The sequence below is a fragment of the Pipistrellus hanaki genome, assembly GCF_964339955.1.
Source record: "Pipistrellus hanaki genome assembly, chromosome: 3".
In the NCBI taxonomy this organism is placed as follows: Eukaryota; Metazoa; Chordata; class Mammalia; order Chiroptera; family Vespertilionidae; genus Pipistrellus; species Pipistrellus hanaki.
Window position 1 is genome coordinate 168485906 of NC_140505.1, and position 27820 is coordinate 168513725.

Below are 27820 nucleotides of genomic sequence, written 5' to 3' on the forward strand. Positions count from 1 at the left end.
AGAGCCAAACCAGTTAGGGCAAGTACATACTTTTGAGAGTGGTTGGGTGGTTGGTTGAGAAAAGATCAGCCAAACATGAACACAGATAATAGTGTGGTAAAGGCCTGGGGAGGAGACTGGGGGTGGGCTAGAAGGGGTCAATGGGAATCCTATATAATAAAAGGCTAATATGCAAATCAACCAAAATGCTGAATGACTAGTCGCTATGATGCTCACTGACCACCAGGGGGCAAATGCTCAATGCAGAAGCTGCCCTCTGATGGTCAGTGCACTTCCACAGGGGGAGTGTTGCTCAGCCAGAAGCCAGGCTCAAGGCTGACAAGGGTAATGATAAACTCAGCGGTGGTGGCGGGAGCCTCTCCTGCCTCCGCAGAAGTGCTAAGGATGTCTGACTAACAGCTTAGGCCCCCCTAAGCTGGCAGTCAGACATCCCCCAACACCTCCTGGAGTGTGAGAAGGCACAGACCAGGTTGAGGGACCCCCTCAAATGCACTAATTTTGTGCACCAGGCTTCTAATATATAATAATTACAACAATAAAGATTTTTTTAAAAAATAGTAGAGACTTTGATCTGTAATTAAATATCTGGAAATACAATCCAATCTTTACCCACAAATGAAGCAGACTCTCATATAAGTTTCTTGTTGTTTATAATATTTATTTTCAAGCGTTATAGTAGCACCATAGATGGAACTCATTGTAAGAGATGGGCTGCTCAACCACCAAAACACAACAATAAACAAGGAATGTGATTTTATTTTTCAGTGTCCATGAGTTAAGTTTTCCATCTGTTTAATTTACATGTGTGCACAGAGATGCTTTCACTGAACCATGGAAATTGCTGAGATTGTAAGTAATTGCCTGAGATTGTAAGCATAAAAGTTCTTCACCCACATTTTATGCAAATTCAAGGTAAGAAAGCTAATTTAAAAGTGATCCTTCATCTACTTGAAGTCTATTCAATTTTATTTTTAATTAAATTTATGGGGGTGACATTGGTAAATAAAATTATGTAGATTTCAAGAGTGCAATCCTATGATAAGTGATCTGTATATCACATGGTGTTTATTATCCAAAGTCAAAATTCCTTCTATCACCATATATTTGATCTCCTTTACTACCTCCTCATTCCCTTCCCCTCTGATAACCACAATACTGTTATTTATGAATTTTAGTTTGTGTTTTTTATTTTTTCATTTGTTACTTTCAGTTTTATGTTTCACATAAGGGTGAAATCGTATATTTCTTGATTTTATCTGACTAATTTCACTTAGCATGATATTCTCAAGATTCATCCATGTTGTCACAAATGGTAGCATTTAATCTTTAATCTTTCTTATAACTGAGTAGTATTCAAGAGTAAAAATGGTTTTTACTTGATAATTATACTGCCCTTGTACTCTAGGAAATAAACAAAAGTTTTTCATTATCCTGTATTGGATCTTTGTTGTGATAAAATGGTAAAATCAAGTCATATGCATAGCAAATGTATTTTTAGTGCTTGAAATATACAATTACATGTAAAGTAAGGATATCTCTCCAAGCCCTAGCCTGTTTGGCTCAGTGGATAGAGTGTTGACCTGCAGACCAAAGGGACCCAGGTTCAGTTCTGGTCAAGGGCACGTTCCTCAGCTGCAGGATCCCCCTGGCCTGGGCCCTGATCAAGGTGCATGCAGGAAGCAACTAATTGATGTGTTTCTCTCACATTGATATTTCTCTCTAAAAATCAATGGGAAAATATCTTCAGGTAGGATTTAAAAAATATCTCTAAGTCTTCTTAATATATCTATCTGTATAGCATCATCATCACAGTGAGTTTTATATGACACATAATGTTTAGAGAAAGTGTTTTCCAGATTAGTCAGGGGAAAAAAAGGACAAATGAGTGACTCCTTTATTGAGATTTATAAGCAAAAATACCCAAGAAAAAATAAAAAGTGATGAATTAAAGTAACCAGAGTATAGATTATGTTTCTTTGGGGGAAATCTGTGAACATGGTTTCAAAGCAAAAGGTTCAAATTATATTTAATAAAATACAATAAAATCAGAAAATTTAAAAATATGTTTTATTCTTTATATTTCAAGAAAGCACACAAATTTAATAAGTAACAATATAAGTGGTTTAAAATTTATGTGTGTAATGTTTTTTAAATAAAATAAGATACACAACAATACATTTAAACATTCTTTCTTCTGTTAACCTCTTCTTTCTTTCTTTTTTCTTTTTCTTTTTGAAATGAACATAGATTGACAGAAAGTTACAAAAATAATGCAGCATAGAGAGCTAGCTACCTTGTACCTTTCACTCAGTTTTCCCCAATCATATCTTAGGTAGATTACAATATCAAACCCAAGACATTGACATTACTATAATTCACAGACTTTACCAATTTTATAAGCATCCATTTGCTTTTAAATTCTTGTAATCACTACCACATTGAACTATTTTTATATTCTAGAAAATAATTACCAATAATTATTTTGTTACTCAGAAGTATGTTTGTTAAGGAAAAGGCAAGGTATATAATGGAACTTTTTCTGTGTTTACCAACTTTCATTTTATTGAGTTGGTTCCCTAGAAGATAATTTTAACCTTTATTGAGTACATCATTGCATTCCTATTGTAGTCCTTAATGTAAATCTCTTACTAAGCATATGAGCACACATTAAGTGTATCAGTACATTTAATCCTAGTGAAGTATTTTGGCATTTCACTATTTCACTGACAAAGAAATGTATTAATGCACAGAAATTCTCTTCTGTGCAATACTTTACTTTGAAGATGACAAGGAATACTTAGCAACAGGAAATCCTTTACATGTCTCCCACATCTGAATATTCTTGTGCTAGAGACAAAGATCCTGACATTCTCCTAAATTGAGTAACCAGTTCCTTCTTGTTCATTCAGTTCCACGGATGGGCCTTTTCTAAGTCTCAATTAGGACTTTTCTTTATGGGTCTTGCTCTGGCTCTCTAAGGAATAAAGGTAATCACCTTGCAGCTCTAGACAAGTGAGAGAAAATTTGCTATTGGTAGGTGCTGATTTTCAGTTCTTTATTCAACACATTATCTTAATTGACCTCTGACATATTACCCAATATCTTTGCAAGTATAATATGGGATTTAGGTACTGCATTGTTTGTTTTACATGTATGGTAGCATTTCACAGTGGCCGTTTTAACTGACATTTACAAATTCACTCATGGATATTGACCAGAGACATTACACAAAAGGCATGAGATGTACCAAGAGAACTGCTTTCCATCGAAAGAAATAAGCTGACAAAAAGAAATAAAACAGAAGCAGCACCAATTCTGACTGCGGTTCAGGGACAGTTCAATCAGAATCAAATGAAAGAAACAAATGTGAAAGTTTTGGGTGAATTTAGATCTTTCTCAGCACTTGCCTCTGCCTAATAGCTACTTTATAAAATGAAATGTCCACACAGAAGAAGAAGCATTCAAATAATGGTGATCTAATTGGTAATGCACATTTTGGGAAAAAACATTGGCACTCTGAGATTGTTTAGGGCATTGATTTTCAACCTTTTTCATCTCATGACACACACAAGCTAATTACTAAAATTCTGTGGCACGCCAAAAAATATATATTTTTTGGCACTCTGACAAAAAAAAAAAAAAATAGGTGTCATTTTGATTCATTCACACCAGACAACTGTTGTGTTGGATGTTATCATTTAAAAAAATATATATATTTATATATATACATACATTATTGATTTTTTACAGAGAGGAAGGGAGAGACGGAGAGTTAGAAATGTTGATGAGAGAGAAACATTGATCAGCTGCCTCCTGCACACCCCCCACTGGAGATGTGCCCACAACCACGGTTCAGGCCTTTGACTGGAATCAAACCTGGTACCCTTCAGTACTCAAGCCAACGCTCTATCCACTGAGCCAGTCATTTTTTTATTTTTATTTGACAATCTAAAGGAAAGGAGGTCAGTGCCCCCTAATTGTCATGTATTGCATGTTTAAAAGTCTTGTGGCACAGATTGAAAATCGCTGGTTTCGGGTAAGGAGAAGTTTATGAAACCAGAGTGAAGAAAACGTACAATTTGTTTAAAAATGTCTTAATTTCAGCCCTTAAAGCTCCTCTCCTATTTAGTGAGTACCAGAATGTGAGCCTTGGGTGTAGAAATCTTACCCAAGAGCTTTCTGGCTGCAGCTGCGGCTTGTTGATTGTCACGTAGCTGGAAACATTGTCTCTGTGGTGAGTTATTAGGCCGCTGGGTTCTCACTCTCAACACACAAAATGTGACAACTTTAAAACTCAACTATTTTTAAAATGGCACTGAGCCTCTTTCTTGGCCTGTATGCAAAAATAGCTACTGTACGTTGTAAAGCTCAAGGGTCAATATCTGCTGATGAAATTTGGACGTAAAGAAGAAACCAGGGAAGTTAAAGGATTCTGAAAGAGGAGTAAGTCGCATCAAAGCCCAAGAAGCAGGGTATTCAGATCAGTAAAAATCTTTCAGTCCAGAGAACTCACTTTTTAACATTTGTACTTAGCTCTTATCTGGTGAGTGTCAATCAATTTACACATTACCAAGTTCCAGTATCCTGAAATAAACCCGAGAAAAAAGAAACAGAAAGGATTGTTGTTCAAATTTTATAGGTTTTCTCCTTATTTAGTAGAAAAGCAGTCTATCATTTATTATACTCAAACATTATGTATAAACCAGTAAGACAATTTTGGGGGGTTACATATACCAGTTTTGTGTTGGATATTTTAAGCTTCATAACCTATGTTATTAATACTATTGTTTCTTAAATTTCATAGTTGAAGACAGAATATTATAGAGGAAATATAATTAAAGTTAAGTAGCTAGCAGTGGCTGAGCCTCACTAAAGTTATCTACCTCTATAGAACAATATGTAGGGAGATATCTTGGTAATTTTTAGTACTTGTTGATATGTATACTAGAGGCCTTGTGCACGAAATTCATGCATCGGGGGAGGGGATTCCTCAGCTTGGTCTGCACCCTCTGCAATCCAGGACTCTTGGGGGATGTCTGGCTGCCAGCAGTAAGGCATCCCCTTGCAGTGCATGACCGCTGACTCCATAACCACAGATGTATTACATCAAGCATGTCAAACTCCAAGGCCAACATAGTTTATGCAAAACACAAAAGCTTCAATTTTCATAGAAATGTAGGTTTACTGTGATAGAGACATGCTGAATACAAAGGGCTGAAATAAATGAGCAATCGTTAACATAAAATAATAGAAAATTTTAATTAAAATTAATATTTTGAACATTAACTTGCCAGACACTGAATAACTACAAATTAATAAGCGGAATGCAAATAAAGATATTTTTCTTGTTCTCTGAAAGTGAAATATTTCTTGTTGCACACACCAAACAAGTCAGTCCAAGATTAATGACATGGCAATCCGCTGCTAAAATATCCCCTGCTAGTATTAGTAGAGAGAAATGGTGCACCTCACGTAAGGTGTGTAAGGGAAATGAATGCAACATGATTATAGTAATCAGTTATTAGTGAATGTTGTAGTTAATTATTAATAATTATGTAAAGAGGATATTGTAAAAATTAAGTTATGAAATTTTTATTAAAACGTTTCTTACATACTGTTACATTGGCTGGGCCACAAAAAAATACTCATTGTGGGCTGTATACAGCCCGTGGGCCATGAGTTTGACATGCTTGTATTAGATGTATATCATATGACAGTTACATATGTCCAGCAATATACCTATGTCAATGCATACACATTTGATTAGGTACTGCCAGATTGTCTTATGGAGGTAAAACACAGATATGGATAATTAAACCAAGTTGTCACCCTAATGTTATAAAAGAGTGGCTTTTTTACATCTTAGCAAGCTTTTAGTTATATGCTTTATTCCTGGTTTCCCTATTTTCATGTCTCCTGGCTTTGATGAATTATACTTTAATTTTTTAAATATCTATTTATAAACACTAATATCAATTTGTGACTTTTATGATGCTTTCAGATATAAAATAATTGATGTGAAAAGGATATTGACAACGAGGTTGATGATCCTTTTAACAATTTATTTGGATTTCTTTAAAGTTAGATTTGAGGATGGGGTGATTTTATTTTGCCACCTCCTTCTGCCAACCATCAGTACATTTTTTGCATCTACGAGTCTATTTCTATTTTGTTTGTTCATTAATTTTGTTCTTTAGATTCCACATGTAAGTGAAATCATATGGTATTTGTCTTTATCTGTGGTTAAAATTAAGTAACTATAAATTTTTTGAAGGTATGAATCAATGATTAATTTTCTTTATTTCTTAAATATTTAGTATTGTGAATGTTTATCTTGGTAAGATTAGATATGGTACATTAAGTAATCTCATATAAAATGTTTTTGCTCACTTGAAATGCATTTATTTAATCTAGAGCTAAGGTCATGTTGCCCAGTGTATCATATATTGGCCATTATCCACACAGATTGGGAGGTTATAGTTTCATTTGTGTGTAAATTTTTGCATTTGTCCTGTTCAATTTCAGACATATACCAGACATCGTTTTTATGTATCAAGTAAAACAATAAAATAAAAGTGAGAAAGCTTCAGACCTCGATGTGCAGAACACACAATCCCTTCGGTTTCAGAGTAGTCAGTTGCCCTCCTCTGCGGCTGGGATGAAGTAAGAACTCGCACCTCAGAGTAAGTCACAGCTTCTCCCATTTCTGAAAAGCATACACATATGGAAGGTAACGAAAGATTTCTTATGACCTCCTTGGACATAGAAATGCCATAACTAAAATACATGGTTCATAAAGATGCTATCTAGATTATATAGTTAAACCTACTAAATAATTTGAAATTTCTTTCAATTTAGAGAATATTTTTAACAACAGATGATAATTAAAGTTCAGAAAAGATTTAGAAAAAATTAGGGCATATCATTTTTTATTACATTCAACTTAAATATTTTTCTTAAGTTACAAATTACCAACTTACAAATTGATCACATGTGTTGAATTAATTCATGTCATGGCACAATAAATAAAATAATTTTTAAAGCCAGCAATAGAAAATCTCCCAATTTTACTTATAGGCCTTCATGCTTATGGTTAAACTCTTCTCTCTTTTTAGTATAGATTTGTTTGCCTGTATTCCTCCACTATCATCAGGTAACTATTTAAAATATGACTTAAATTCTACCTCTGTCTAGAAAACTTTTCTGATCTTTCAGAAAGAATTTATCACGTCTTCCCACGCACTTTCATTTATAACACGTTTCTTTAAACCCACCATAACCTTTTGTTTTGTTTTATGCTGCCATTTCCTCGCTAGGACACACTATGGTTGCAGAAGTCACATCTTAATAATTTTGCTATTAATATCATTATTTGTTAGGTTCATTTATGCAATTTATAATTCCAACAACTTGACTTTAATGCCAAACTGAGTATTTTATACATCTAATACCTTCTACCTCAAGAGGAATCTTAAATTTTTAAAAGGAAGCTTTGCATATGTTTCAGTCCCTAAATAGTCTATGGCTATTCCATGTACTACTGAATGTACAAATCTAGTAAGTTTTGTAAGTTTTGAACTTCTAGTAAGAAGTTCAGTAAGTTTTCTGAACTTCTTTCCAGTAGAACTTGAGGCTTCTTTATTTTCTTTAAACACCTTTCCACATAGAATTAAGAATTTCCTTCCAAGTATTTCTAATGATCTTATTTCCAATGGTTATCGTATTCAAGAAAATATATTCAAGTCTGTTCTCATCTGCGTACCTACCATCTATTTCTTAATCAATCAGTCTATAGATCTTTTATCTATCTGAGTATGTACCTTCTTATTGATAAATATCACTTTCCATGTCCTAATAAAAGTATTCTTTTTATTCATTTATTTATTTGTTTATTTATTTATTTTTAATATATTTTATTGATTTTTTTTGCCCCCCTCCCTCCCTCCTATATATAACCTCCCTCCCCAGAGTTTTATGTCCATTGGTTGTACTTATATGCATGTATACAAGTCCTTCGGTTGATCTCTTATCTCCCCCAGATCTTCCTCCCCTCCCCACTGTAATTTGACAGTCTGCTTATTGCTTCACTGTCTCTATATCTATCTTTTGGTTCATCAGTTATAATGTTCTTTATTATCCATAAATGAGTGAGGTCATGTGGTGTTTCCCTTTCATTGATTGGCTTATTTCACTCAGCATGATGTTCTCCAATTCCATCCAGGTTGCTGCAAATGATGAGAATTCCTTCTTTTTTATGGCAGCATAGTATTCCATTGTGTAGGTGTACCTTAGTTTTTTGATCCAATCATCTGTTGACGGGCACCTAGGCTGTTTCCAAATTCTGGCTATTGTAGATTGTGCTGCTATGAACATACGGGTGCATGTATCCTTTCTGATTGGTGTTTCTAGTTTCTTGGGATATAATCCTAGGAGTGGGATTACTGGGTCAAATGGGAGTTCCATGTTCAGTTTTTTGAGGAAACTCCACACTGCTCTCCACAGTGGTTGCACCAGTCTGCATTCCCACTGGCAGTGCAGGAGGGTTCCTTTTTCTCCACAACCTCGCCAACACTTGTCGTTTGTTGATTTGTTGATGTTGGCCGTTCTGACAGGTGTGAGATGGTACCGCATTGTTGTTTTGATTTGCATCTCTCAGACAATTAGTGACTTTGAGTATGTTTTCATGTGCCTTTTGGACTTCCTTCTGTCTTCTTTTGAAAATATTCTATTTAGGTCCATTGTCCATTTTTTAATTGGGTCATTCATCTTCCTTTTATTTAGTTGTATAAGCTGTCTGTAGATGTTGGAGATTAAACCTTTATCAGTGATATTATTTGCAAATATGTTCTCCAACACTGTGGGCTTTCTTGTTGTTTTGTTTATGGGTTCTTTTTCTGTAAAAAAGCTTTTTATTTTGATGTAGTCCCATTTGTTTATTTTCTCTTTAGCTTCCATTGCCCTAGGGATAGTATCAGTGAAGAAGTTCTTTTGGCATATATCTGAGATTTTGCTGCCTGTGGATGCTTCCAGTATTTTTATGGTTTCCCGTCTGATGTTTAAGTCCTGTATCCATTTTGAGTTTATTTTTGTGTATGGTGTAAGTTGGTGATGTAGTTTCATTCTTTTGCATGTGTCTGTCCAATTTTCCCAACACCATTTATTGAAGAAACTATCTTGACTACATTGTATATTCATGCCTCCTTTGTCAAATATTAATTGAGCATAGTGATTTGGGTTGGTATCTGGGTTCTTGATTCTATTCCATTGATCTGTCTGTTCTTGTGCCAGTACCAGGCTGTTTTGAGAACAGTGGCTTTGTAATACAGTTTGAAGTCTGGTATTAAGATCCCTCCTACTTTACTCTTCTTTCTCAGGATTGCTGTGGCTATTTGGGGTCTTTTATTGTTCCAAATGAACTTTTTGAGAGTTCTTTCTAGGTCAGTGAAATATGCTATTGGTATTTTAATGGGGAGTGCATTGAATCTATAGATTGCTTTAGGAAGTATGGACATTTTGATGATGTTGATTTTACCAATCCATGTACATGGTATGTTCTTCCATCTCTTTACATCTTCCTCTATCTCTTTTTTCAGTGTCGTGTAGTTTTCTGCATATAGTTCCTTTACTTCCTTAGTTAAATTTATTCCTAGGTATCTTAATTTTTTTGGTGCGATGGTAAATGGAATTGCTTTTTTAGTCTCTGTTTCTGTAGTTTCACTGTTGGTTTATAGAAATGCCACGGATTTCTTGGCATTAATTTTGTATCCTGCTACATTGCCAAATTCATTTATTAAGCCAATTAGTTTTTTAATGGAGTCTTTTGGGGTTTTTATGTACAATATCATGTCATCTGCAAATAAGGATAACTTTACTTTTTCTTTTCCAATTTGGATGCCTTTTATTTCCTCCTCTTGTCTAATTGCAATGGCTAGTACTTCCAGTACTATGTCAAACAGGAGTGGCGAGAGTGGACATCCCTGTCTTGTTCCTGTTCTTAGAGGGAATGGTTTTAGTTTTTGCCCATTGAGTATAATGTTGGCTGTGGGTTTATCATATATAGCTTTTATTATGTTGAGGTATGATCCTTGTACTCCCACCTTGTTGAGAGTTTTTATCAGGAAAGGGTGTTGGATTTTATCAAATGCTTTTTCTGCATCAATTGATATGACTATATGATTTTTATCTTTCAATTTGTTTATGTGATGTATCACGTTTATTGCCTTGTGGATATTGTACCATCCTTGCATTCCTGGAATAAATCCTACTTGGTCATGGTGTATGAACTTTGTGATGTTCTTCTGGAGTCGATTTGCTAGAATTTTGTTGAGGATTTTGGCATCTGTGTTCATGAGGGATATTGGCCTGTAATTCTCTTTCATTGAGTTGTCTTTATCTGGTTTTGGTATTAGGGTGATGCTGGCTTCATAGAAGGAGTTTGGAAGTGTTCCTTCCTCTTGGATTTTTTGGAATAGTCTGAGGAGGATAGGTTTAATTCTTCCTTGAATGTTTGGTAAAACTCTCCTGTGAAGCCATCTGGCCCTGGGCTTTTGTTTGCTGGAAGCTTTCTGATGACTGTTTCAATTTCTTCCCAAGTCACTGGCCTATTGAGATTTTTAGATTCTTCCTGATTGAGTTTTGGAAGTTTGTATTTTTCTAGGAATATGTCCATTTCCTCCAGCTTGTTCAGTTTGTTGGAATAGAGTTGTTCGTAGTATTTTGTAACAATCCGTTGTATTTTGGTGGGGTCTGTTGTTATTTCACCTCTTTCATTTCTGATTTTGTTTATTTGGGTCCTCTCTCTTTGTTTCTTGGTTAGCCTGGCTAGAGGTTCATCTCTCTTGTTTATCCTTTCAAAGAACCAGCTCTTGGTTTTGTTGATCTTATGTATTGTTTCTTTGGTCTCTATGTCATTTATCTCTGCTCTGATTTTTGTTATTTCCTTTCTTCTGCTTACACTGGGCTTTTCTTGTTGCTCTTTTTCTAACTCTTTGAGTTGTAGAGTTAGATCATTTGTTACCATTTTTTCTCGTTTTTTGCAGTAGGCTTGTAGAGATATGAACTTACCTCTCAAAACTGCTTTTGCTCTGTCCCATAGATTTTGGATTGTTGTGTTTTCATTGTCATTTGTTGCCAGGATGTTTTTAATTTCTTCCTTGATTTCTCTGGTAACTCAGTCCTTGTTTAATAGCATGCTGTTTAGTCTCCATATGTTTGATTTCTTTGGATTATTTTTATTGTAGTTAATTTCCAGTTTTATGCCATTATGATCTGAGAAGATGCTTGATATGATTTCTATCTTCTTGAATTTGAAGAGACTTTGCCTATCTCCCAAAATGTGGTCTGTCTTTGAGAATGTCCCATGTGCACTTGAGAAGAAAGTATATTCTGTGGCTTTGGGGTGGAATGTTCTGAAGATGTCGATTAATTCCATCTGGTCTAGTGAGTCATTTAGGATTGATTTTTTTTGCTGATTTTTTGTTTAGATGATTTGTCGAAGGATGACAGTGGGGTATTAAAATCTCCTACTATGATTGTATTGCTATTAATCTCTCCCTTAACGTCCTCCAGCAGTTTTTTTTTTTTTGTTTGTTTTGTTTTTTTATGTATTTGGGTGCTCCTGTATTGGGTGCATATATATTTACCAGGGTTATTTCTTCTTGTTGGATTGCTCCCTTTAGTATTATGAAGTGGTCTTCATTATCTCTTGTTATGTCCTTCATTCTGAGATCTAATTTGTCAGATATAAGTATTGCTACCCCAGCTTTTTTCTTCATTGCCATTTGCCTGGAAAACCTTTTTCCATCCCTTCACCCTCAGTCTGTGTGCATCTTTTTTTCTGAGGTGGGTTTCTTGTAGACAACAGATGTATGGGTCTTGTTTTCTTATCCAATCTGTTACCTTATGTCTTTTGATTGGAGCATTTAAACCATTTACGTTTAAAGTTATTAATGATAGGTACTCATTTGACGCCATTTTTCTTCTATACCCCTGCGTTCCTTCTTCACTTCCTATTTCTTTATTTTTACAGTAGACCCTTTAGCATTTCTTGCATTGCTGGTTTGGTGGAGATAAATTCCTTTAGTCTTATTTTGTCTCTGAAGTTCCTGAGTGCGCCTTCAATTTTGATTGATAGCCTTGCTGGGCACAGTATTCTTGGATTCAGACCCTTCCTTTGCATGACTGTGTATATTTCATCCCATTCCCTTCTGGTCTGATAAGTTTCTGTTGAGAAATCAGTTGTTAGTCTGATGGGGGTTCCTTTATATGTAACTTTCTGTCTCTCTCTGGCTGCTTTTAAGATTCTTACTTTGTCGTTGGTGTTTGCCAATTTAATTATAATGTGCCTTGGTGTCGGTCTTCTGGGATTCATTTTGCTTGGGACTATGAGAGTATCTTGGATTTGCGTGGGTTTTTTCTTCTCTATCTTGGGAAAGTTTTCTGTCATTATTTCTTGAAATACTTTTCCATGTCTACCTCAGTTTCCTTTCCTTCCAGAACCCCTATTATTCGAATATTGTTTTGTTTTGCATTGTCCCAAAGCTCCCGTAGGCTCTCCTCCTTCTTTTTAAATTTTTTTTCTAGAAGCTGTTCTAATTGGGTATTTTTTTTCATCATGTCTTCTAGCTCACTGATGCGGTCCTCTGCTTCTTCTAGTCTGCTTTTGATGCTTTCTATTGAGTTCTTCATAGTAGCGATGTCATTTTTCATTTCTTCTTGAGTCATCTTCATTTCCTCTTGGTTTTCTTCATTTCCTCTTGGGTCTTACTCATATTGTCAAATTTGTCTTCCATTCTTTTTAGCCATCTTATGATTGTTACTCTGAATTCTTGCTCTGGTAGGTTGCTTGCCTCTAACTCATTTACTTCCTTTTCTAGTGATGCCTGCTTTTCTTTCATTTGTGGGCTGTTTCTTTGTCTCCCCATGGTCTCTCTTTTCAGGATGTCTCTCTCCTGTGTTGATTTCTCTCTCCTTTCTGAGGAATCTGCGTGTCCCCACCAGTCGGGGCCCCACAGTTTTGGTCCTTTCAGGACTCAGATAAGATCCCCCGTTGCAGCACTGATATGGTTGTGGGAGGCAGGCTGTACAAGTGTTTACCTGGCCGCAATCTTCCAGGAAGTCCACCAGTTCTATTTTTGTATTTATTCCTAAATATTTTATTGTATTTATGGTTATGTAAATAGGGGTTTCACCCATTGTCTTCTAATTGGTCTTACTTCTGTAAACTATTGCTATTTATTTTAGTAAATTAATTTCACAACCTGCCAATTTGCTAAATTACTTATTATTTGAGCTGGGTTTATCATTGATTCTCTCATATTATTTTCATACATTATCATGTCTTGTGGAAATAAAGAGATTTTATTTCATTTTAATATTTTTATTTAGTTTTTTTCTAGCCTCGTTGGCTAACATGACAGAACAATATTAATGAGGAGTGAAGATAATTGGCATCAACATAATTTTCTGACTCTAATGTAATATTTCTCAAGGATTTTTCTGCAAAGTAGAACACTGGCTTTAGGATGCACACACACACACATACATCTATATAGAGCATATATATGTATTTATTCAGTTAAAATATCCATATGTGTTTACTTTTCTTGAGTTTCATATTAATATTAATTGTCTATAAATACATAAATAAAGATCAATATATCTATTGAATAATGTTTTTGATGCTTCAGATGCATTTGAAAAGAAGGTATATTTCCTATCATCTGTATACTAGAGGCCTGGTGCATGAAATTCATGCACGGGGAGGGGGCAGTCCCTCAGCTTGGCCTGCAACAATGTCAGTATCCTGCCCTCCCTCCCACCGGGGCGATGCTTCCCCAGCATTCCACAAGTCCTGGCCAGCCACCAGCCAGAGGCCTGTCCGCCCATCCTCCCTCCATGTACCAGGGCTTATGGGATGCTGAGGCTCATTGCTGGGACTATACTGCCAGCATCCAGTGCCCTGGCTACTATTGGTGCCGCCATCTTTGTGATGGAGTGATGGTTAATTTTCACATTACTCTTTCATTAGATACAATACTGGTCAATATATACTGGTCAGTATCTATCATAATGAAAATATTACTAAGATTATTCATAACATAACATATTTTTGTCCAAATTTGTTGTCTTGTATTGAGAGTGGCCTTTTAAAATCATCATTTATTTTCAGTTCAAAATATTTTTATTATCCCAACTAAAACCCCAATAAGCAGTACTCTTCATTCTCCCTTCCTTCCCGGCAACCAGTAATCTGTTTTCTGTAACTGTGGATTTACCTATTCAGAATATCTTATAGAAACAGAATCATATTATACAGCATGGGGCAAAAGTAGGTCCACAATTGTGAGTATGTGAAACAGTTATTTCTTCTTTTATTATTTCTTTATTATTTTATTTATTTTCCATATGAACAACTGTAAACCTACTTTTACCCCACTTTGTATTTCACCTTTTGGTATCTTTCACTGAAACATAGTGTTTTAGAGGCTCATTCATATAGCAGCATCTATCAGTACTCCATTCCTTTTTATGACTAAGCTAGAGGCCCAGTGCACAAAATTTGTGCACAGGGGTTGGGGTTCCCCTCATCCCAGCCTGCACCCTCTCCAATCTGGGACCCCTCAGGGGATGTCCAACTGCCAACCAGGGTGAGAGTAGAAGGAGAAAGAAATGTTATTTTTCAAAATAAGTACTTCTGTATTATGGATTTTTAAAGCATATGCATGGTTCCCTTTGGCAAAAAATAGATAATAAAATAAAATAAAAATTATATTTCCAAGAAGTATATTTTATGTGATTTTAGACTTTAGATATTTTGAAATCTGATTTTTTATATTCTGCATCTGTTAGCATATAACTTTATTTTATTTCTCTTATATCTCACTTTATTCTAAAGTAAAATGGTTTTGGTTTGATGGTCACATTGTTCTTATACCTGAAGATATAAATGGAAGTGTTCCATTATCCTGCATTGATCCAGTCCAAGGTGAAATAGTGATGTCAAGTCATACTCACCTCAATTGGATTTTCAGTGTCTGAAGGATACAATTAAATACAAAATCAGAATATCAATCCAATTTTTAAGACATGTGCAACATAAACATAAAAGTGAGTTTTACACCTCATGATATTAAGGGAACGTGTTTTCTGAATTTATCAGGAAAAAAAGGACAATTGAGTAACTCCTTTACTGAGAAGCATAAGTAAAACAAAAACAAAAAATCCAAGAGAAAAGGTAAAAAAAAAAAAAAAGATATTGAACAAAACTAACCAGGCACAGATTTTGTTTCTCTTGGGAAAATCTGAAAGCAAGCACTGTGTGAAACAGGGTTTCAAAAGAAAAAGTTCAAATTACATTTAACAAAGTCAGAAATTTTAAAAAATACATTTTCTTTTTATTTAAAGTAGAAAAATAAATGGAATCATTACCAATGTGCATGGTTTAAAATGTATTTATATGATATTTGTTACGAGATAAAATACACTTTGATGTGTTTCTCTGCCTTCTAGTGGCCGATTAATGAGCATGGCTTGTAACTAGTAAAATGTAAGAATTTCTGTTTTCAGTCATTTAAATATTGAGTTTTTTTCTTGAGAAAAGAGCTAAATAAGCTGTTTCTTTCAAATATAATTGTTTTGACTTCATCACTTTCCCCACTCCCTGCACTGTACAGGATAATGAAATAGAGATGTGTGTGTGTGTGTGTGTGTGTGTGTACACACCAGCCTACAGTGAACAGAAGTTAAAACACACATGGCACAAGAACACTTTTATCCTTTAAGCCACTGGTGCAATCTGGATAGAGATAAATTATTATTGTTTCCTTGTCTCAAATTTAACACCCTAAGATCTTACTGGCAGGGCAATTCTATGAAACTTTAATTGCTTGCTGAGACCTTAGCTTAAACTCAGAAAGGGCAGAGGAACAGTCGAACTATGAGACACTTAAATTATGAGAGAAAGTAGGGCCATCCTCCCAGAATTGATTGCGGCCTGTCTGACCCACTACAGAGATGGTAGGGAGTTCCTGAGGTCCTGGTTGGGAACAGAGTCAGACACAAGAAATTAATCCCTCTCTTTGAAGCCCCGATGACACAATATTTGTTTATATATTTTTGCTTGTACAACTCTGGGCACCTAGGATTTTAAATGAAGTGAATGTATTCCATCAGACTCAGCCATTCATCCTCATGGACCAAATTAAAGTAAGTGATAACCACATGGCCTGTTTCTCTCTCTTTCACTCTCTCTTTTTTTTAAGTTTACTATTACTTTTTCACATTCAGTTATAGAGAATGAATAACTTTTCTTAGAAGTCAGAACTTAAATGTTTTAAGCCACACATCTTTCCTAAGTAACTAGAGATTCCATCTCAAGACATCTTTATGGGTATGTTTCTATAGTTTATACAGTAAAGCACGGGCTTTGAATGCAGGCATAGCGAGAACTTCCTTCTTAAAAAAGATGCATTAATTTTTATTTTTATACCTCAAATATGGTTCCACATGTTATTTCAGAGACATAGATAAAGCTAATTAATTTAAACCAAATGTAAGCAATGAGTTAAAATTATTATGATTCAACTTTGTTGAGTAAAGCAATGAAAACAAATGAAATTTTACCATGTCTTGAATGAAGTTAGGTGTTAGAATTGTGATGGCCTATTATATTTCTAATTACCTAAAGGACAGAATATGAACCTATTAGGTTTATTTAAGTGATATATTAAAATAGTAAGACTATTGAATACATATATTTTTAATATATTTTATTGATCTTTTATAGAAAGGAAAAGAGAGGGATAAAGTGTTAGAAACATCGATAAGAGAGAAACATCAATCAGCTGCCTCCTGCACACAACTCACTGAGAATGTGCCCCCAACCAAGGCACATCCTTGACCGGAATTGAACCTGGGATCCATCAATGCACAGGCTGATGCTCTATCCACTGAGCCAAACCAATTAGGGCTGAATATATACATTTTATTTATGATTTAGAACATTTCATTTTAACAGAAACACAGGCATCTGTAGCTTAAAATTTAACAAGTGACCTATTTTTATTTCTTATAAATTTACACGTTTTATAACATTTTCCCAAAAACTTTAATTTTATGTTATTCATAAAATTTCTGAAGACAGTTATGTCAGTTTTATAATGAGTATTTCAAAGAAAAGTAGTAACCAGATAAGTTGGTCAAATGTCCATTCAATATCAAATTAAAAGTGTTCAGCTTAACCCTGGCCAGTGTACCTCAGTGAATAGAGCGTCAGCCTGCACACTAAAAGGTCATAGGGTTTGATTCCTGATCAAGGGAACATATCTGGGTTGCAAGTTTGATCCCAGGTGTCAGTTGGAGCACATGCAGGAGGCAATCAATGAATGTGCCTCTCTCACATTGATGTTACCCTCTCTCCCTCCCTCCCTTTCTTCCATTCTTTCTAAAAACTAATGAACAAAATATCCTTAGGCCAGAATGAACAACATCAAAAAAATGTGTTCATCTTAATTTGATGTATTTTTCAATGTCCCCCAAAGGTGATATGGCGATACCTGGCTTGAGAAAATATTGACTCATCTCTGCTCTATAGCTGAAATACACTGGAACTCTGACAATCACAGAGACCTCAGCTAATGATTAAAATTTGTGTGTCATTAGAAAGGAGGTAATGCTCAAATCTGTCCCCAATCCACTCTGGAATAGAATAGAGTTATAGAGCAAGGAAATACATCCTCAGAAAGATATGAAGAAAAAGGACTCATGTTAAAATTAAAGGTTGAGTAAGATTGTGTAAGGCTTGGAGATACATAGCTGTGATTATTGAAAAGTGAAAAATGGATACCAGACCTGCCTCATATCAAAACCTATTGAAGACAACAACAAAAAAAATTCAACAAACATTCTCTCTTCTAACCCTTTTGAATAAAATATAATTTATATAGTAAAAATTAATAAAAACATAAAGTTTAACAACCATCAGATTCAAAACCCATGCAACTAAACCCATGTAAAGAAATAGAAAATTTCAAGGATTACTAAGATCTTTCCTCCTTCTTCTTTCTCTTTCCATATACTATCACCATCTTTACCTATCACATGGCCTCCATGTCTAATGTGAACTGTGCTTTATTTTTGCCTAGTTTTGAAATTTGTATAATAAAAACAATGTAATATAAACTGTTATGTTCAGTCTATCTTATTTTCCTTGTGTTCTTATAAGGGACCTCCAAGGGCTCATCTTCATTTTCTTGACAACAACTAGGCTTGATGTAAATTACTGTGGCTGATGAATAAGACAAATGATTGATTTGATGTAAAGCAATTGGGGCCCAAGTTGGGTACTGGAACTGGGTCAACTTTATTGAAAACAAAATAAAGTGTAATGACTATATAAAGGCAATTTTGAGGCATGGAACCTCTAGGAGGATGAACTTTGGGAAATTGTTGACTTCTTTCAATAATATTTTGTTTGCTTTTGTATGTTTCCTTTTGTTTTGTTTTTTAAGACAGGTCTTTATGAGAGAGTATACCACTAAGTCCAACAAATTTCAACTTCAAAGAATAAACACATTCTATCACACAAGTTTCTGAGGGTTGGGAATTCTTGAACAATTTGGATGTGACTCAGGTTCTCTTATTAGGTGACTGTCAAGATAGTTGGGGCTCTGATATCTGAAGGCTTGAGTAGAGCTGGAAAGTTGGCTTGCAAGACATGCTCATTACATAGCTGCTAGAAACAGACTTTATTTCTTTTTTAATTGAATGTATTGAGGTAATCTAGGTTCACAAAATCATACATGTTTCAAGTGTACAGTTCAACAAAGAGGTTTTAGCTCCTTGTCATAATGTCTTTCAACAAGGCTGCTCCTGATACGATGGCTGGCATTCCCATATCGAGTGACCTGAAAGAGAAAAAGAAGGAAGAAGCCACACTATCTTTTGTGAACTAGACTCAGAAGTGGCATACTATCATTTCCACTGTCTTTCACTGGTCACACATATCAACTGTGAGACAATGTGGGAATTTAAGCAAAGTTATGTGAATCTGAAAGTGTGAATCATTGGTGAACAACTAGCATTTGACTATAATACATACTTTGTGGATTTTCACCTTTATAATAAACAAAGACTGATAATATGAGACACACCTCTTTATGTAAAATTTATAAGTACATTGACAACTCTTACTATGTGACCTAAGAAAGAATAAGGCAATGTAGAGAGTAGGGTTGGTGACTGTATAATCTCATTTCACACAACTTGACGTGAATTGGCAAACTATGGCCTGTGGAGCAAATTTGTCCCACCATTTATTTTTCTAAATAAAATTCCCTTGTAACACAGCTAAACCATTCATATACATACTATCTATGTTTTCTTTTTGCACTACAATGGCAGAGTTGAGTAGTTTCAACAGAAGACTTGCCCACAAAGCTAAAAACATTCACAATTCACTTTTTATAGAATGCTTTGAGGATGTAAAGAGAAAAAATTCCAAAATTCCAAAAGAAATGTAAAGTGTGGGTAAATATTCCAAATATTTCCAAAAGAAATGATAAGGCTCCCATGAGCATACTTATATAATGCTTTTAATAAAGGCAAATAGTCTGATACAGCAGGAGAAAGAGTATTCAAATGAGTTGGGGACTGATAAACATCCAGGAATAAACTTCCCAAAGTTTATTTACACAAAGATAATTTTTCTCTGGATAAAACTGCTAATATTTGTTCTGATATTTGTGTGGTGAAATTTGGTTTTTGGAGAGCTGAGGCAGAAGTTTCTTGCAGGGTTTGTTCATATAATGGAGACCGAATGTCTAACCAATTTTCTCCACTGTAACTTATCAATATACAAATTGGCCCTTGAGACTTTTGAACTTAAAAAAAAAAACTTACTATAAATAATTAGTTAGTTGGTTAGTTCACTGTCCTTACTATGACCAAGAGGCAAAAACTGATGCTCAAATATCTTGAGATAAGCAGAAAGCTGTCCCGACCCAAATATAAATAATCCTATTGGACAAATTTAGATGTCACTAATGGAGTAACTAAGAATAAATATATTGGGGTAACCATAAAGCCACAATGAGACACCAACGCGCTCCTCACAGCATTCAAAATGGCAACAGAGAGGGGTGGCTTCTGGGAGCTGAGGGCCTCAGTCCCACAACCACAAGGATTTAAATTATGCCGACATCCCGAAGGAGCTTGGAATAGAACTCTGCGTTTCAGATGAGAAGGCAGGCTGGTGAAGGCCTTTGTTCTAGGCTTATGAAACCACAGATAAGGAAACAACCAAGCAATGGCCAATTCCTGATCCAAAGATAATACCAGGTAATAAACATGTTCTATTGTTAAGTTCCTAACCTCCTCATAATTTGCCATGAATCCACACATAGCATGTATTATAGATACTTGGGGTTACATATTTAGGGTTTCAGAATAAAATAAGGAAGACTACGTGGACTACAGCCATATTTTTTGTGTGTTTCTTAGACATTTCCTCACCCTCTTCTATTTGTTTTATATATAACACTGAAATAGTCACTCAACTAAATCCTCTCATGTGCACAATCCCATTTAAAAAAAAAAAAAGGAGAACAAAAGAAAAAAATAAAGCATCTATCCTCATAGAATATACTATTAGAAATCCCATGTCAGAGGGAAGAAAAATACTTAGTAGAAAGACCTTTATGTAAAAGAAGTCTCACCCATCCCAAAGATTATAAAGAGACTTTCAGGATGAAGGAAAGCAGAATGCAGGTAAGAGTGGGAGGAATAATGTCAAACATGAAATGGGTCACATGGTCAAGGCCTGTGTATGACTAATATAAGGGGACCATGCTGTGAGAGAGACACACTGTCATGGTTGACTAGAATCTTCCATTCAATCCAGAACTTTCCATTGGAATACTTTGAAATTATATGGAAGCTGAAAACAACTCAGAGCTATAATTGGGAGCCAACAGTGATTTAGCTCTCCCAGTGGAGACAAATTTTGAAAGCATTCAATCTGGACAGAAAGTGTGAAAATGGAACATCTTTGGTTCATTGCAGAGAAAATCACTCTAAGCAAGAAAACAGTCAAACAAAAGAAACAAGAATCCCAAAGGAAATTGCTTCATGAGAGGAGACAGGGAGAGGGGAGAGTCAGAAGAGAAATTACTCATTTAATTATAATCTTATCATACTGTGTTTTAAATTGAAATTATTGTGTATTATTTGGAAATCATGTGGACAATAAAGCCAAAACATAAAATATCCTTGAAGTACAATGTATGTTCGCTTAGTTCCAGTTAAACCTTTGAAAAATGTTTTAGCCTGTCCTGTGTTGTATTTTCATAATATAACTTAAAAAATGTATTTTTCCTAAGTCTATCTTTATACATGAAAGTAATGAGTTCTGCTTTTAATCTTGTTATATTTATATAATGACACATAAAAGATTCTTTCTTCTTCCTGGCTCATTATACATTAAAAATCAATTTGAATTCTTAATTATTATTATTATTATTTAATTGAAATATAAAACTATTAAATACATAGATATGTAAATATAAATTTCTAAATATGTGTATACAACAATTAACGAAAAAGAAAGGAAATTGGATTCTGAAATCTGTGAGACTGTAAAAACCTCATCCAGATCTCAGGACTTGGACCTCATTGTGTTCCTAGCCCTTCTATGACACATTCAGAAACCCCTCTATAAAATGGTTCACTCCCTCTTCCACAAAAAGAAGGGAGTTGTTCATATTTTACACATATCATTTAGGAAAAGGTTCTTGGGATTGATTAGAGTTTAAGATCTTCAATGCATGTACAAATATTTTATTGATTGATAAGGAAGAGTGAAGTAAAGAAAGAGATATTGTCAATGTATGTGATCAGGATTTGGAGACCCTTTACTCTTGCAAATTCTGAAAGCAATCACACAGGAATCACATATTTAACCAAATATTTAAAATCTCCTTACAAAATTCAGGAGCATCAAGAGAAAATGCAAAGGTGTGCCCCTCTGGAGCTGGAAGATACACCTGAGGAAACTTATATGCACTTTCAACTCTACATTAACTCATGTTAACTCATTAACTCATCATATTCTCACATATGAGGTCCATTCATGTAGAAGTATAGGTATCCAGAAAGAACTACCAGAAACGTGAGATGATGATGGGAATTCCCAATATAGTACTCCACACAAAGGTCTGAAATAATGTTGGTGTATATTATTCAATGTAAGTTGTTTAATTTAAATTTCTGCAGAGAAAATTTACCAGAATATATACATGACAATATTGATCATATGCACTAAATCAAAGTATTTATTAAATTATTTACCTGAGGTTTTGTAATTTTAGGTATACATGCATGCATCTCATCAATTGTAAAATGCATGTTCTCAAATATATGAAATTGCATGATAAAATATAATATGAAGCATTTTACAGATCTCAGAAACAGATAATTAGTAATGATGTAAGAGGAAGACTTACCGTTCTTAGTAATGCTGGGCTTTCATTGCCCACCCTTCTGCCCTAAGTAACACCTAAGCGGTTCTTCACAGATATAAAAATTTTCATCTGTGCAGGGTTCATTCAAAACAGTTTTGGGTGCGTTAAACATGATGCAGTTTCCTGGATATAAATCTTCAGTTAATGCAAATCTGTAATGAAAAATAAAATGTTACATAGAAAAAGGAAATGAAAATTTCCTATCTGAAAATATGTATTTGCTAATTTAATCTAGGAAAACAAATTAGAGCATAAAAGTGTTGTTGTATAATGCTATAATAGCAGGTTTGTGACTGGAAGCAATATTCCAAGATTACAAATATACAGAAAATAAGCTCCAATTATAAAAATGTGGGAGGGTGCTGAGAATATTGGATACTACCAGGAAAAAAAAAAAAGAATAGCTATCCTGCTTTTCCTGGGCAGTTTATGTGTGAGAGGGCAGCTTTTTATCTCTTCTGTTGTTGATAATTATCTGCTCAGACAAGTCCTGGTACCAAGGTAAAAAGAAAAAGTCAAAACCTATTTTATGATCAAAAGTACAGTAACTTGTGTCACTTGAGCATTTATGTGGATGTTCTATATGTCTAAAACTGTTGTTCTCTTGTATCTAATCTTTTCTGTATTTCATGCTCCAAACAGGTTTATTTTAGCTACATTGTCCCTGGAATTTATATTTTCTGAGTACTAAGGATAAACTCATAAAGTACAGGAAAGTCTTGACCATCAGAAACTTACAGATCTTTGGATAAAGCAGAGCCATTCTCCCACAACCAGGCATGATGTCTGTCAGAGTAAGAGAGTCCAATCCAATAAAAATTTCTAAGGTATTTTATAAATGGCTGCTTTAAAAGAGAGACAAATTATTAATCTAATTTGAATCCACTCTACAAATAAAGTCCTCTAAAGAAAGTTAGTGTCCAGAATCAGATCCAGACTCTACTCTAAATCAATCAAACTGAAATTATTATAAAAGTCTAGTACAGGAAGTATGGTCATGTCTCATCATGTTCTCACATATGAGGTCCATTCATTTATGAAGAAAAAAATATCACAAATCTCAATTCTGGAATGAAAGGAAAACTTTATAAAGGGGTTAGATTTTCATGAAATAGTTCCTTCACAGAAGATCAATCATAAAATTGGATTCCAAATCAAAAGCATCTTGAGGAATAGTTTTTCAGACATAACCTTTTTGTCCTATTCTCCCCACAGGTTACTCATGCACCTGGAGAACTCTTTCACTTGTCTTAAGAGTTGGGTAACTATTATAATCATGCTTTCATATTTACTCCTCCTTATATTCTAAAATAATCGCAACAGCTATACAATTATAAAAATTATATATTCAATTAAAAAAACCTAAAAATTACAAACTTGCTTGTTTTTTAAAATAAAAGATAATGACCTATTACTCATTTCTTCTTTGATTTCTCTCTAAAATGTCTCTTGTACTTTACCTGGCATCTATCTCAACTTTTATTCCTATAATATAATATGATATAATATAAAATTTTGAGAAATTGTGTGTTGGCTTTATAATGATTGTTCTAAGGAATAAAAAAGTAGTAAGTCATTATTATGTCAAAATACCATCCATTTACTATCTGAAAAGACTTGAATCAAAGTAATTAGCTAACTTAGACAATATGTTATCCTAAGCCAAAGACAATATAATTTTTTTTTAAAAAGAATTAAATACATGCCAGCTCATCCATGTTTTTCAACTGAAGTGGAGTGGAATTCTGAGAAGCACAGAAATCCCTACTTTCTGCCCAAGTTTTTTTTTCATTGGAAATGAAGTAACAGTTGCATTGGTACCCAATCCATTTCTCTTTGCAAAAACAGCAGCCAGAGCCTAAAAGAAAAATAAATAAATAAAACTTGACTAAAGTCATTGGAGACTCAATTTTTTAAGCACTATTTTCTCAAAAATTATTTTATATTTTTCTACAATTTTTTTTTCCTACAAATATTTTTTTTCTACAAATATTTTTTGAGAGACTACTTCAGAGTATAGCCATGTGAATGAATCATGGGCATTGTATTGTAGAGATAGCACCAGAATTATCAATCTGTTATTAATCATAATTAATGCTATTTTGGGTAAATATACATAAGAAATTCAGTATGTTAAAACATCCTATAGCTGAGTGTAGGAAGTGACCCAAAGTTGAGCTCTTCTGTGTGAATAGGATTAATTAGATGGAAGAGATATTTAAAAGTGAAAGACATTTTAGCATATTTTCTGAGCCAGGAATAAATATGGTACATTAGGAGAATTATGGTATATATTTTAGATATTTTATTTTCAAACTGAAGATAAAACAATTAGTTTGAAGACCAATGAATATTTTATCCTCAGAGACAGACGTAATGATACATGGTATGGACTCAAATCTTTGCCAAGTGAATGGTGCTCAAATTATAGAGTAGAATGGTCATTGCATGAGGAGAAATGGAGAGAAGTTGAAAATAAACTTCCAGTTAGAAGATCAGTGTTCTGAGGGTCTACTGAATAACCTTGGGATTACAGTTAACAATACTGCATTATACACTTATAAGTTGCTAAAGGGTAGATTTTCAATGTCCTCAGGACAAAAAAGAAATGCAATTATGTGATATGATAGATGTATTATCTAGTGCTACAGTGGTCATCATGTTATAACATATAAGTATATCAACATCAACTCATTGTATATTGTAAACTTATACTAGCACAATGTTATATGTCAATTATATCTCAATAAAGCTGGTAAAAAGATAAATAAAATACCATTTGATCATAGATGATGAGACAAGTTGGAGAGAATTTGGGGAAATGCATTAAAAGAAATTGGACTGAGTTGACTTACAATGGAAAAGTAGGCTCAGATTTGCAGAAATCTCTGCACTATGTTCTGAGTCATGTAAGAAATGAAGCAACAGTAAAGATATATATAAATATAAGTTATGAGCAAACACTGGCAGATAATAAGGATTAGCTGTAATATGTACTATAATTTGTTTTTTATTTGTTATTTAAACATTAGCATTCATACAGGAAAAACACATCCTTCAGGCCAAATTTTCCTTATTGCTTAAATATATAAATGATGTACACTCAATGTAATTTAATAATTTTTACATTAGAGAACAAAGAAATGAGATTATTCTAGTCTACAAACTTGTCTTTTACTAAGTGTAATATTCCATCACACTTCTGTGTGAGAAAAACAAAAAACTATTTCATGCTCTATCAAAACTAATATTTTCCAAATTATGGAACCTACCTTCCTGAGGTTCCATGGTGGTGGGTACTGGAGATGATGTTGGCAGAATACTTTGTTTAGTAAATGCTTTAAGAAATAATTAGAAATTTACTTAATTAGATACAGGTTTATAAAATAACACAATATCGTACATTAGTAAAACAAAACCTTTCTTATTGAAGGCTTTATTTAAGTCTTGATCTTTCCTGGTATATATGCTTGCCTATAAAAGCTTACCATTTTTCAACAAAATTCCTAAAGTGGCCATCAGCACAAGGCACGTTACTCCTAAGATCCCAGAAGTCAACCTCCATAGTGTGCTCTGAAAAGCTGTAGAGAAAGGGAGGTGGAGGGATGAGTTGAACAACAAACACAGGAGCTAAAGTGCTGATACGCAGACACCAGAGAGAAAATACAAAAATTTATTCAGTTTGAAAACCCAACTGAAACATTGGAAAATGAAGACATTCCATTGAGAATTCCACCCAAAATTAAACATTTTATGTGATGTACTTTATTCTTTAGGAAGGTTATCCATATATTTTCTTCTTTACCAGCTCTTTCTCAGAAAGTGGATTCAACATTTATTTTTAATTTGACAAAGAAGTCCAGCGATCTGGAGTAAGAAGAAACAGGCACCAAGCTCTGTTTTATGGGCTCACAAAACAAATATCTACTTTAATTTTCTTAGCAAAAATCACAAGATATGATTCCCACTAGGTAGATGAAAAAATTTAGAACTAATTATTTTTGCTATTTTCTCAAGGTATAAAAGCTAGTAAGTACCCAAGTCAGAAATCAAAGGAAAGTTTGTCTAAGACCAGTCTTTATTTAATATATTCTGTCATTGTACACAACACACTTGGGAGCATGTCCTTCTGAGATAGGTCAGGTGCTCCTAGATGTGTAGAGCTTTTACAGGGAAGCAAAGACATTGATGTATCTGGATCAAACCATGGTCAATACTTGGGGAGCTGGGTTTATATCACATTAGATTATGATACATAAGCAACAATTTTTACAAGAACATTATATTACTAAATACCCCATATTCCTTGCTTATAACCATTGTCCTGACAACAATTTAACATTAGGAGATCCTATGTTAACATCAGCAGACTCCCAAAATTGTGTCATTAACAACAGACCACTGTCAATCTGGTTGGTGTTTGCATGTCACAACCCAATGCAAAATTTTAAAATAGTGCTTGTAAGCACTGTATCCTAAATATTTGGTATTCTCTATTCATACTAGAGAACGTGGCTCATAATTTAAGCTGGTGAGTTCAGTTCTCAATTAGAATTTAGAGCTTTCCCTGCCATTAGTCACTTTTTAAACCAGTTGGAAAAGCCTCACAAATAATTTTTAAGTTACAGAATGGCCTAACATTTCCCACACTATTTCCTGAAAGCATGCCCTGAAATGAGCTATACCCACATCATACTGTTTATTTCCGTTTATATTTATTTTTAAATTTATGAGTCAGGCCGACATACCTGCCATGAGGAATGTTCTTCCAGTGTAGACACAGAGAAGCCACGATGTTTGTTTGTTTAGGAAGAATGGTGTTGAAGCTGAAGGCTAAGAACCTGAGAGTTCTGTATGAGGAAACTCAAAAGGAAAAGAAAAAATGGTGTGTTTTAGTGATACGCTTGATGTTCCGGAAACCACAGTACAGGAAATTCTCACTACACTGTGTAATGCAAATTCCTTGACAATCAGAAGAAAAAAAAAAGTGAAAGGTGTCTTTTTTCTTAATGTTTGAACAGAGATCATCTTTTAAAAATATTGGGGGGAAAGATGGGCACACCAAAGGCAAATTTACTTAGTACAATAAAGTGCCACAAGAATTTCCTTCTTTTAATAATGATAAACATTTAAATTTACTGGCTTTGAACACAGATTCAATTACTTGGAATATGTTAGCACATTTGTATCTGAATGTCCTTTATAATAAAGAGGTAATACTCCAACACACAAGATGGCCACCCCCATGTGGACACAAGATAGCCATCACAAGATGGCCAGCAGAGGAGGGCAGTTGTGGGCAA

General features: G+C 34.3%; 1 protein-coding gene across 7 annotated transcripts; it reads right to left on the reverse strand.

Moving 5' to 3' along the window:
* Nucleotides 1-18729: 18729 nt before the first annotated feature.
* On the reverse strand, nucleotides 18730-27391 carry LOC311620533 (natural killer cells antigen CD94-like). 7 transcript variants are annotated; one of them, XM_084879987.1, is made up of 8 exons: nucleotides 27266-27389; nucleotides 26006-26098; nucleotides 25790-25855; nucleotides 25373-25417; nucleotides 24224-24375; nucleotides 23256-23359; nucleotides 22500-22669; nucleotides 18730-18905 (listed from the first exon to the last, which is right to left on the reverse strand). In XM_084879987.1, exons 1-7 carry the CDS (start codon nucleotides 27270-27272, stop codon nucleotides 22522-22524), a joined length of 615 nt encoding a protein of 204 aa, XP_084736113.1. In that variant the 5' UTR covers nucleotides 27273-27389; the 3' UTR covers nucleotides 18730-18905; nucleotides 22500-22521. The 7 variants fall into 7 exon arrangements, with proteins under 7 accessions (XP_084736113.1, XP_084736118.1, XP_084736112.1 ...); XM_084879992.1 differs by lacking the exon at nucleotides 25373-25417 and adding an exon at nucleotides 26282-26384 and having other exon boundaries at nucleotides 27266-27388; XM_084879986.1 differs by having other exon boundaries at nucleotides 23256-23362; nucleotides 27266-27369.
* Nucleotides 27392-27820: the final 429 nt, after the last annotated feature.